The 13,262-nt window shown below is 28.9% G+C and overlaps 2 protein-coding genes across 3 annotated transcripts; one reads left to right on the top strand and one right to left on the bottom strand.

The window, feature by feature from the left end:
* The first annotated feature begins 1,552 nt into the window (after positions 1 to 1,552).
* On the top strand, positions 1,553 to 3,452 carry LOC100787077 (40S ribosomal protein S14). 2 transcript variants are annotated; one of them, XM_003542882.5, is made up of 6 exons: positions 1,553 to 1,713; positions 1,797 to 1,916; positions 2,031 to 2,076; positions 2,620 to 2,705; positions 2,944 to 3,073; positions 3,233 to 3,452. In XM_003542882.5, exons 1-6 carry the CDS (start codon positions 1,711 to 1,713, stop codon positions 3,298 to 3,300), a joined length of 453 nt encoding a protein of 150 aa, XP_003542930.1. In that variant the 5' UTR covers positions 1,553 to 1,710; the 3' UTR covers positions 3,301 to 3,452. The 2 variants fall into 2 exon arrangements, with proteins under 2 accessions (XP_003542930.1, XP_006594498.1); XM_006594435.3 differs by lacking the exon at positions 1,553 to 1,713 and having other exon boundaries at positions 1,791 to 1,916.
* Positions 3,453 to 3,977: 525 nt separating this feature from the next.
* On the bottom strand, positions 3,978 to 7,264 carry LOC102666985 (uncharacterized). The gene is made up of 3 exons (XM_006594436.4): positions 6,625 to 7,264; positions 5,554 to 5,668; positions 3,978 to 4,306 (listed from the first exon to the last, which is right to left on the bottom strand). The coding sequence occupies exons 1-3, from the start codon at positions 6,772 to 6,774 to the stop codon at positions 4,218 to 4,220; spliced, it is 354 nt and encodes a 117-aa protein (XP_006594499.1). The 5' UTR covers positions 6,775 to 7,264; the 3' UTR covers positions 3,978 to 4,217.
* Between the last annotated feature and the right edge of the window lie 5,998 nt (positions 7,265 to 13,262).

Here is a 13,262-nt window from a genome sequence, read left to right on the forward strand (position 1 = left end):
AAATACATTCGAAATTAATTAATTTATTACTTCACGAAAAATATGAGATTATTTTTTCTCATCTTGTAATCCTGTGACTAAAAAATCTACCCATAAAACAAACACTCAAAAGGATTCACAACATAAAAAATATAATGATTTTCATGGAGTTCATATTGAAAGATAATTTCTCATATTTATTAGTGAAAAGAATGAGAGAAGAAGAAAGAAGTTGTAGGTTCAAGTTTTCCTTGCCAATAAAAACAAAAATACTAACAACTAATATTTATTTATAAAAATAAATAAATTAGAAGAACATTCTTGAAAAGCTTACATTAGAAAATCCACATTACATCCTGTGCAATGCCATTTAGTAAAATGCCACAGCCCAAAGGAAGAGACACACACGTTAAAGACATTAGAAAAGGGCATTTAGCAAGCAAATAATAATGGTTCTTTAACTCTAAATGTATATTATCAAGTGTGAACAAAAAAAAATGCACTGTTTGTTGTGACCGCACAAAGGAGACATCCGTCTATTTTGAAGAAGTTAGTGGGAGAAAAATAAAAAATTTCTAACACAGTTAAAAAAAAAAAGTAAAAAACTTATCTGTTCTCTCTAGAATTGTCACAACAAATACCCAGTGTGCGGTGTGTGATTTATGCGTTTGTGTTTAATCTCTTTATTTGAGAGTGCCCACTTTCATACAGAGATCATGAATGCTTAAGAGTGTTAAGGGAAATGTTTACGGGGTGTCCTTATTGTGAAAAAGCGTAGCTCAAGTCACTTTGTAAGGGAATTGAGTTTGTGTTATTTTACAAGTAACTTTTGGCTTGGATTTTTGTTTAATATGGGATTAAGTATAATGTTTTGTTGCTTTGATTTGGTTAGTGAGTAAGATTTGCCAAAATTTAATCTTACACCCGATGGTTAAATAAATGGGTTCAACTTTCCACCTTTTACTTTGTGGTGAATGGTGATGCCTACTTTCGCCTTTTTTCTTTTTTTAAAATTACATACTCAATTTTGTTATATATTTTTCTAATGTTTCTAAAATACTTCCAATCTTGTTCATTCTCATATTTTTCCTCTCCTTTAATTTTTCTCACTTTCATCCCTCTTACTCTTTCCCTTTTTTTTTCTTTCTGTTATCTTGATTTTTAAATATTTTTTATTTATTTTACAATAACTTTTGCAATATAATTTTTTAATGCATCATACAAACTAATTCTATAATTTTTACATTATAGAAATCATTTATCGTAATGTATTTAACAATATTGGATCATATTTTTTCAAAAGTATTATTTTCTTGATATAATCCCTATCAATGGGTTGACCCATTTTTGGATTAAAGTGATATTCGTCACTCTATGACCAAGTGGGAATTGAATCTCAGACGTTGGTTAGGGAACCCAAGTACCAAAATAATTTCAAAAGTATTATTTCAATAAATTAGTTTATGGTAAACATATATTTGTTACAAAAATAAAAAATAGGTGTAAAGAGGAAAAGTGCGTGGGGATGGAAATTCTGTTAGTGGGTTCTTCGTCATGCTAATAGAGGCCCAAAGACCCAAAAACTTTTTGAGGGATACTCTTACAAACCCTAATCTAATCTCACTTTCTTGTTCTTCTTCTTATTTGTAACGAAGCAAACGCTGCCGAATTCGTTATCGCTTTGCACTAGCAGCTTTGAAACCCGGTTCATCCGAAGCCCTTCACCGAACCATGGTACGTAGATTGCAAAGTCTCATGTAGTCGCACCATAGATGCCAATAATTCTGATAGTGTTTTTGTTTTGTTTTGTTATGCAGTCGAGGAGAAAGGTTAGAGAGCCAAAGGAGGAAAATGTGACTCTGGGTCCAGCTGTTAGAGATGGTGAACACGTTTTTGGCGTTGCTCGCATCTTTGCCTCCTTCAACGACACCTTCATCGTCAGTACTTTTTTTTTTTTACCACTAGACCAACCTTATATCTCCGCATTTGTTATATATCTTGGCTTCGATTACCAGTTGCAGAATTCTGATTATTGATTTTTGTAACTGCAGCATGTCACTGATTTGTCTGGCAGGGAAACCCTTGTCCGAATCACTGGTATGAGTGTTTCTCTTCACATTATCGCAACTAATAAATTATAGACCACTATTCCAGAAATAAAAACTATATTCTTTTTCTTTCATTTTTTATGTAATTTTTCACAATATTGGCTATTTCTAGTTGATTTTATGGTGTTAGAGTGAATATATGTTGTTTTTATTTTATTTTTAATCCCCTTTAGCTTTTCATGTTAATATATACCCCCTTCGTGAGATTCTTTCTTGGCACTTAAGGTATCCATACCTCATGATGGATTGTGTTCTTAGTCATAGGGCCTGCCCTTCTTTAAAATTTTGTTTTTTGTTTTACATTATCTTTTTTTTTTTTTTTTTCTATTCATGGAACCTAGGATTCATTTGTATATCACCAAGCTAACTTTGTTTGCTGATAAATGAATTTTGTTGAATCTTTTCTTTTTTAGTGGATATGCTGGGGATCTGTTTGTATACCCACAAAGCTAACCTTCTTCACCAATAAATGAATTTTTGTCTGAGTATTTTCTTTCCTTCTTCACTAATAATCTTTGACTTCTAACTTCAGGTGGTATGAAAGTTAAAGCTGACAGAGATGAATCATCTCCTTATGCTGCTATGCTTGCAGCTCAGGATGTTGCTGCCAGATGCAAGGTCAGTGGCCTTCTCTTTAACATAGTTTCTTTCTGTTAACCATGTTAACTTTCATGATTATCTTTCTGCTTTCTTCACGAATTTGATAGAATTCCAATTTGATCATCCTGTTTTTTAGCTAGTATCACCGCTTAATCTGTTTCAGTGTTTTTGCTCTTTGAAATTGCTGTAGCAGTAGGATGTTATTTTCTGTGAAGCTGTCGAGCTTGATGTATCATTTCAAATTATTTTGGAGCAGGAACTGGGCATAACTGCTCTTCATATCAAGCTCCGTGCTACTGGTGGAAACAAGACCAAAACACCTGGTCCTGGTGCTCAATCAGCTCTTCGAGCCCTTGCTCGTTCAGGAATGAAAATTGGTCGTATAGGTAATTTTCCTTTTTAAGAAAGCTTTTAGTTCACTTGATTTGGCCCCTTAAATGTCTCGTTAATATTCAACTGTATTTCCCATATTTTTTATTGATTTCTTTTGTTTTGCTTTTATTGTTAAATGCTAATTGATTGATTAATGTTTCTTGATTCTCCAGAGGATGTTACTCCCATTCCTTCGGATAGCACACGTAGAAAGAGTGGTAGAAGGGGTAGAAGACTTTAAACTTCCTATTCTGGAGTTGCTATATTTTACTTTTAATGCCAAAGAGAATTGTGGCCTTTTGATGTTTTTTAAGTTAATATCAGAACTTCTATTGCATTTCTTGAGGTGTTGAACAGAATTTTAGTTGAGTACACATTTAATCATTGTTGTCAGAGATTTTTTAAAGTTGAGCATGTTGCTTCCTAGGTTTGGTTGATTATTGTTTTTTATAATTCGGTTCTCCCTTTCGGCTACTCTTAAGCATGAATGAATTATAAATCTATTCGTTGTTCGTCAATGAAATTATATTTTACAATTTGCCGGAAATTTTGTCCCCGATTTTTTTGAAGAACCTAATGGCGTTGAAATTTTTAACTGACGTGATAAAAAATGTAGAAAATTAAACCAAGATAACATTCAAATTTAGGAAAAATCAAGTATTTACTCAATTTTACTCCCTATCCATTAATTTTTTGATAAATGCCAATAATGAATACTGCAATACAAGATGATTATCCATTCATATTAACATCACAAGGTGCATGCTAAGACGTTGATGATAATGGTGTATTAGTAAAATCAATGACATTAGTAAGCAAGGCGACAAGTGTTAGGATGACATTGAATTGATGGTGGTAAGAACATAAGGTAGTAGAAGGATTGGTAGTCATATTAGTATAGTGTTTACTATTTAAAGTATTAGCATATTAAGAGTGTATACTATTTAAAGTTTAGTAAATTAAAATCACAATACACTTTAAATTAAGTCAAGAAGATTTACATCCTATTTGAAAGGAGGTTTTTTTTTAATCTGTTTCCAAATTTCCATCAACTCCTACTTTAACATGTAGAAATTGCGTCGAAGTGTTAATTTCCAACTGCAGCCAATTGTAACTTCCGCACTGAGTTCGAAAGTGTAAATTACTGCAAGAAATGCTCTAGAGGATTGTGCAGGTCAAAAGGATGTCAACTTCCCAAGATCTCCTTGCGTGATACCAAGGGCAACAACAATCACAGTAACGAAGGACTGTAAATTCAAGTAGATAGTTCAAGTGAGCACAGGGAAGACAAAACCATTTAAATCTAATCAATGATAATAATACTTTTTTTTAATAAACTCCTAATTTGACCATCTGAATTCTAAATTGTCATTCTTCTAGTTTCTTAAAATGTTTTTTTTTCCCACTAAATTAATATTTCAAAGGAAATAATAACATGACAATTCCTAGAGTAGCATAATTCAGATCATTGAATCTGTGATTGTATGTTAGATGTATTAAATTCCTAGACCAGACAGTATTCTTAATCAGCAAAATGCAGTAATAGGCCTATCTATCGTAATCAAAATCATAGATGAACCCATCTTGTTGGTGGGAATGGAAGGTAAAATGAGGGAGCCAAAATCCCTCCCCTCCACTTCTTCCATCCTCTTCAATATGGGGGGGATTTGGAGGGAGGGAAAATGACTTAAGATTTTGTGAACTGTGTTAACGACAATGTCTTTTATTCTTTTACATCATTGCCCAATTTAAATGATCTACTTAGTATATATATGTATCTTGAAAAGTTTTCGAACCCTTGGCATTTACATCTTACAAGCAAGGGGACCCATTTTTGTACATTGTACTCACTTATCAACTGTAGTAATCAGGTTCTTAACATGGTAAAACAACCTTGGAGCATTTTTATTACCAGGAGATGACTGTTTAAATCGATCTACATATAACAGCCTAATGTGTATTTAACATAGTTCTTAATCTGAACTCTTTCTTTCCTCTTTTGTAATCAATCTATAATGATAGCAACACATATAACATATCTCAGACACTGTTTTTCAACTCTAGTCTCTAAGCAAATTTGTGCTGATTGAATGGCTCAAACATCCAATTCTAAATGTTAATTACAGAGTAGAAACTAAACACAACTATGTTACTGAAGGTCACTTCAATAACTGGTGAACAAAACTAGATTTTTAACTTCACTTTACAATTAGATGACTGACTTGCAATATATCCACACAACACCCAGCAGATGAGGAAATGAAAATTTGATAGCCAGAGAAAATACTGCTTGGTATCATGAAGAGACAGAGAAAATACACACGATGTATATTTAAGAAATTAAAACTTAGAAGTGCAGAAACCAAAACTATAATCCCTTTTCTTTTTAGCCCCATACCAACTATGACACGACAAGACTTCCAATCATTAATGCATTAAAGGAAACCTAAATTAAAACATGTGAAAATGAAATAATTTGCAATAAAAAACTTACAGCAACTGTGCATGCAATTAATCCAGGCACTTCTCGGCAATCCATCTGTACAAACATTAGAATGAAAGTTCCAACGTACCAGGGAACACCACCAATAAACCAACCAATTATAAACCTTGCAATATAAATAAAGTTGCAATCGTTAATATCATCATAGAAAATGACTATCACTACTTTCAAATAATCGAAGGAGCAAGAACTTAAATGGGGAGGGGGATGGTAATTTTTATTAGAGGATTGAACCTCCAACACATTCACACTCATTGGCATCCAGTTTTAAGTTGTATGCTTATATTATTTAGTTAATCCAAAAGCATTCTCGAAGATGGCAAAACTTCTCACAACTTTAGCTCTTAGGAGTTAGGAAAATGAAATAAGTAGGCGTCCCTTAACTATAGTAATTGTTATTAGGCATGTGAATATAGACTTTAGCCATTAGCAATACAAAGATAAAGCCACTTCAAATTTTAATCAAATAGCAAACCACATGTATTATAAGCTTGGCATTTATGGTGAGGCTTTGCAAATGCATTACACTTCCAAAACATGATGTGATATTATTGACTAATAACCATGCTTATTAGGATTTGGATCCTCAAGTGCGTGTACTATTAAGTATATATGTTGAGATATGTGGCTCCCTTAAATAAATATCAATGTCTCCCAGTTAGGAGATCATATCTCAGCTTCACAAAAACACTTTTAAAAATAAAAACCCAGAACAAGTCCACAGCAAGGAAGACGACGTTCTCTCACAGGCCTTCCTTCAGCAACGGCATAAACTTGCACAACATTAAAATAAATAAAAAATAAATTATGAATACATTATTCAAACAGATTCCATAAAGTAACTTTTGTGTCCAGAAACAGAAGCATTATAAATTGTGAGTACATTGTTTGAGCCAAATCCATTAATCTCGTTTGAATTTTAATATCCTTCTCTCTTCTTGTGACAACATGAAATTAAGGATCGAAACATATATAGGAACTATCGCGTATCGTGTTTAACTCAACATATATAAGTAACGTGTAAGAAATAAGAATGTGTATATGGTTGTGAATGTATTGTACCTGGAACAACGTGGTATCCTTGTCGTTGGTAATAATTAGCGGAGGGAGCTTGTGGGTGTTGATGTTGAGGAGGAAAGTGGTTAGCGACGCCTTGAAAGGTGACATAATAAGGGTTGTCAGTGGCGATTCCGATTTCTCTGTTCTTCTCATCCTCGCTCATCGGAGAAACCTTCGGAATCATTTTACTTTACTACTTCCTCAATTTCCGACCATCTTTCTCATCCTACGTTCATGTTTTTAGTAGTATTCGTTTGCTTCGCCGGCAAGATTTAATCTTATACCCCAAGCTTCAATAAATGGGCCTGGGCCTAACTTTCCGCCCTTTTGTTTTTTTCTTTTGATCGTAGCGTACTTTTTTTTTTTATAAATGCAACCCTGCCTGAGCTGGTTAGAGTTAGACCACCATGGACAACAAGATTCTTTGGTATTAACATTTAACAGTTACATACTAAGTCTCAAATATGAGATATAATTAAGCTGCAATAATCTCATATTAGTTGATTTTGATTATGTGGGTTTTAAGTGATTGTATGGTTTATTTAGACTCTTTTTTTTAATTATTTTTGTTTTAAAAAAATATATTGACGAAACTTTGTTTTATTGTGTATACTGAGAAAACTAGTTTTAGTGAAAATGTGGAGGAACATAAAATTAAGAAGAAGAAAAAAACCTAAAAAAATATAAAGATGTTTGTACCATGTTTGCCTAAGGCCCCAAATTTTCTATACACCCAAAATGTGTACATAATCGTTGCAGCGGCCTCACTACAGTTTGACTAATTAACCAAAGACATCAGAAATGTAAAAGTAGAAAATGAACACTTTCAAAATGAATACATTTGAAAATTAACGATTAAAAGTTTAATACAGTCGTCGTAACTTTAACTATTATTAATTTAGAGAGATAAATAGTATAGGTTAAAATATAATTTTTGTCAACCTATTTGTTAATTGAAATGTTTTGTCTTTTACTTTAAAAAAAAAAACTTGTAATTTTAGTTTTCTTAATCAATTTCAGACTTATTGATTATATATTTTTTAATTTTTTTTAATAAATCAAACCTGTCAGCAATTAAATAATTTTAAAAAAGTCATTTGTCATTTCCATAATAAACAAACTATGCACCATCAACATTTACATACTGTATAAATTAATGTTTGAAATTAATTATAAAAATTAAAATTCATTTTTTTAAAATAAGAACTAAAATCATGAACTTTTTAAAAATAAAAAATAAAATGTTTTAAATAAAAATGAGAAACTAAAAGTACAAATTTTTTAAGAAAGTAAAAGACAAAAAAAGTACATTTTAGCCCATAGTATATTAGAAAGTTACTCCGTCTCGATTTGAATATAAGGAAAAAAAAAAAATCTTAGGCGAGAAGGTGAGTTGAAAACCTATGTCTGCTTGCGTTTTCTAAAAATGGATCAAAACAGGCTAATTCAACAAATCCAAGTATCCAACCCATTAGTATTTTAGACGTCGTTCCTCTTAAAAAACCATTCCTAAATCTATTGATCATATTTGACATTACTCTTTATTAGAAAATATATTGAACATTTTACATCCACAAGATTCACATGATTCCGGGCAGGGGTAGACCATAAGCTGATTACAAAGATTTGATGTCTTCCTTTCATCCAACACCAACAACTCTATTTCAGAAATTGAAAACATTAAAACATGCTACAGACTGCAAAAAGTAATTATGCATAACTTTTGACTGTTATTTTCAAGTAATTGAAGCACTCCGTAATTGCTTAGGATGATCAGAGTTGAAATGTTGAATTACCCAAGTCAGACGTGGGGTTTTCATGTCACGTGATGTTTCTTTTTCTTTGTTGGCAAATTTACGAGCATTAGATTATGATATTTTTTTTGTGTGTGTGAATATTAGATAATGTTAATTTGAGGTCTGAGTCTCTGAGATTTGGTGTAGGTTTAACAACTTATATTGGATGTTAACGATCATTGACTCATGTCATAGGGGGGAGGAGGGGATACGGTCCACTCATATGGTTGCTATTTATTTATTAAATAAATATAATTATGAAAGCATGAACTCATTTTAGCTGTTTCTCCGTTTTATTGACATGAGAAATTGTTTAATTCATAAATAAAAAAATATTAAAATACTGTACGCTAGCTTCTTTTTTTTGTCAGACTTGGGAGTTTTGTGTTTGCAATTTGCATAATTGGACGCATTGGGTTTTGGTGGAGCAATAGATTTATCTTGCATTTGTATTTAGGTGTCTTAAAGATTTGGAATATGGAGATTTGAGAATATACTACCATACCAATCAATATTTAAAAATACATTGATACCTATATGATTAATAATAAATTATATTGAGAAAAAATAATTATTCGATTTTAAATAAGATATTATTCATTGCATTTTATTAATTCTATGTGTATTACTTCACAACAAAAGAAACTTCAATTAATCAAACATTATCTTCGTTTTTTTCTTCTTCATTACAGACATATGCTAACAAACAAAATAAATCACGTCATGCAATTATTAAGTTCTCAACATAAAATATATTATATTTTATAAAATTAAGTATACCAAAAGAAATTTAGTCATACATTTATGGTTGAAGAATTTTCATTATAAGTAATGGTGAATAAGCGGACTCGGGTTCATGAATTGGCTCATTGGACCGCGGTTCGCACAAAATCAATTTTTTTAAAAAATCTATAATTATGTAGTCAGACATTGATGTGCATATTAAATAAGATAAAAATGATAAAAAAAAAATTTACTTGAATAACTTGTAAGTGTTATTTATGTTGTTTTTTAAATAAAAAAATTAGAACTGATAAAATTTTATCTTGATAATATTTATAATCTTTTAATATAAATTTTTATTATACAAATTATTAAATACAACTTTAATTTTAATTGAAAAATAATTCAAATATTACTTAAGAACCTTTACTGTAAGAGATGAATCAATAGTATTTTGTAGCACACATTAATTGTAGTACAAGTGCTTCTTTAAGACTCATTTATATATGGTATGTGATATAACGTTTACTTTCATTTAATAAAAAAAAATGTTGGAGATATTTAAGTTTCATATTTTAAATTTATTGTTTGAATTTTTTTTTGTTAAAATATTATTCATTTTATTGATGCAATTGACTAATTGTTAAAATTTTATTTATATTTGTTTTGAACTTGATTTAATTACATTGTATTTTTGTTAAAAATGTAATTTTTAAAAAACTAAGACTATGGACCAATCCATTTGAAGCGCGGAATCTACGAAAAGAGAGAACCAATTTATTAGATCCGCGTAAGAGCACGGAAATAACTATTTCAATCCACTGTCAATACAAATTAACTTACACATGTGAATCTTACGCAAGAGAAACCGACTCACTTACTTACCTCTACTTATAAACAATACAATACACGCGCGCAAACAAACAAACAAAATCACGTCACGTAATTATTAGATTCTGAAGATGAATATATCTGCTATATTTTTATAAAATTATGCATAACAATTGCAAAAAAAACTTAATCATACATTTTCTTTGGAATATTTTAGTTATTAACGTATCTGAAAGTAAAATAAATTAATTAAAATTAAAAACTTAAACAAGTTGTATAATGCAATAATTTTATAGTAAATATTTTATATTATTAGCCAATAGGATAACCTAAAAGTTTATTTTTAATTCATAAAAGTTCACTTCTTTTGATAATTAGGCTAAAATATATTTTTCATTTCCTTATTTTTTTAAATATATAATTTTAGTCCTCTTATTTTTTAATTGAGACATTTTATCTTTACTTTTAAAAAGTTTGTGATCTTAGCCTCTTATTTTTTAATTGGGACATTTTGTCCTTCACTTTAAAAAATTTACAATTTTAGTCCGTATGTCTTATTTCTAATATTGATTCATGTACTCTATAAATGCTAATTGATATGTGTCTATTTATTATCCACATGACAAATGTTATTTTTTAAAATTGTTTAATTGCTAACAAGCTTAATTTATTAAAAAAAATTAAAAAGTACATAATCAAGTCTAAAATTAAAAAAAAAATAAAATCACTAATTAGAAAAATGAGAAATAAAATGTCTCAATTAAAAAATAGAAAAATTAAAATTACGAATTTTTAAAGACACAAAATGTGTCGATTAAAAAACAAATAAACTAAAATCACATATTTAAAAAAATAAGAAAGAATAACTCTATTTTAGCCTAATAATTAATATGGTAATTCAAGACTCAAGAATTGTTCACCTTTATAAAAAAATTTATTATCAGTGTATTTTAATTAAATTCAAATTCAAAATAGCTATTAGTTTTAAAAGATTGTAAAATAAATTAAATGATTAAAAAAATAAAGTATTTGATTTATCATGTTATATTAATACAGTGTGATATGATTGAGAAATAATAAAATATAATATGTGATCAAGAGTTTGTTTTCTAAATTTGTGTGCATAAAAAGTACAATACATGTGAGAGATATTAACTTGGATTAAATGGATCTCAATATTTATTTTTTTAATTTGCAGTTAGGAGATACCACATTTAAAATGCACTACTATCTCCTAAATGCAATAAATATGGCTTTATCTTAGCTCTCAAGAGACTGCACGTTCCCAGCTTTAAGCTTCATTGTTGAGTAATAGAAGAGCTAGCACATGTGTTAATGTTCCCAGCTTTAAGCTTCATTTTCAACAACCTTAACCGAAGATGTTACTGAGAAATGGTAGGGACTTTTTTTTTTAAAAAGAAATAAAAGGTAGGGACTTGTTGAACACAAACTTGTGACCTGTAAAAGTAACAAGCATTTTTTTTGTTATTTTAATTTCATATTACTGAATAATTTTGTTCTTTAGAAGTGTCGTGGATCGTCTCTGGCTCTTTTCAAATGCATAACAGTACGATATTTCACAATTCATTTAATTATTATGGTTCATTACATTTTTATTCTTTGGAGTTTAAAATATAAGTATGCTATTTTTTCTGTTGGAGAAAATAAGTATGCTCATTATTGGCTGCTAGTTTATATTTGATGTGCCTTAACAAGTAGATGTTTCTTGTAATTGTATGCGTGAATTAAGAAGAACAAAGTGCCTAGAACTAGCCCCTTGCTTGTGAGGACCAGCTACTTCTTCTTGAAGTATCTTTGCTAGCTCTTTTGTTCGTGGCATGTGGGCACACTTTTCATATTTTATTGTTTTATGATAAGGCATTTTGTGTTCTTAAAATGTTTGACCATTAATTTGGGTGTGTTGTGATCACGATATCACTTGTGTTTGCGGGAATCATTTTTTACCCCCAACACGTATTTTTTAAATGAAATATTTTTTCATCCATACAATTTAGTATTTTTTATTTTAATTTTTATATAATGTGTTTATTTTATTTTTTATTCTTAAAAAAAATTAGATAACTTTTTTTTTCACTGTCCAAAATATTATTTTACTTTTCAAAGTGTTATTTAATGAAAAATTTAAAAATACAAAATAAACATATTTTATAAAGATTAAAATATTTTTTTTCTTTTACAGGAAAGAAAATGAAATAAATATTAAATTATAATAACAAGAAATATATCTAAGACTTCTTAAAATTTAGTGTAATACGGTGACTAACTCTCTCAGTCTAATTAATAGTTTCAAGTTATCAAAATATTATTTGCACCTATTTCCATATTTTACTTCAAAATTATCATTGGATTGAGTATGTCACTTGAATTGTAAGAATGATGTCAATAATTTTTTTTACATTATTTTCAATTCTCACGTATAAAAAAAATGATGACGACAAACTAAATAACTCACTTCTTTCATTATTTTATGATGAAATGCTACTCGATTTTCTTAAAATATTGATTAAAGAATTAAATAAGTTTCCTTAAATTTTTGTTTAATTTTAATTCTTATAAATTACTAACTTCTTATATAAGTCATTCTTGCATTGGAAGTTTTTCATTTTAATCCCTTATATTGTACTTTTTTTACTATTTAAAATATTATCTAAAATTCTTTAAGGATAAAAAACAAAATAAACATATTTTATAAGAATTAAAATAAAAAATATAAAGACAAAAATAAAATAAAAAATCAAATTATAGAAACGAAAAAGATATTTCAACTTTCTTATAATATGAATTTTTTTTCATGGTCCTTAACTTTTTTCCTTCTTTTATACCTTATAGTTTTCTTGATTTCATCTCTCTCTTTTTACCAATTTTGTTGATTTCATGTTAGTTATTATTCCTGTTAAATGACAACAAGACTCAGAGATTAAATAATAGACCTAATATATTATAATAAGAAGGACTAAAATAAAAAAAAATTGAATATAAGAAGTGTTAATATAAAAAAAATTATGATTTGTAAAAATTAAACTTATAACATATCAAAAAGTAAAATAAAACAAAAAAAAAATTATAAACACCAAAAAGAAAATTAAAAGAACTGAAATAAAAACAATCTTATGTTTATATACACGTGTGCAATTAATTAGATTGTCGTGCGAGGATCGTGTCGTGGTAGACAGACTAGAATATATATATATATATATATATATATATATATATATATATATATATATATATATATATATATATATATATATATATATATATTTTTCTTTG

Source organism: Glycine max, chromosome 13 (genome assembly GCF_000004515.6).
Source record: "Glycine max cultivar Williams 82 chromosome 13, Glycine_max_v4.0, whole genome shotgun sequence".
Lineage (NCBI taxonomy): Eukaryota > Viridiplantae > Streptophyta > Magnoliopsida > Fabales > Fabaceae > Glycine > Glycine max.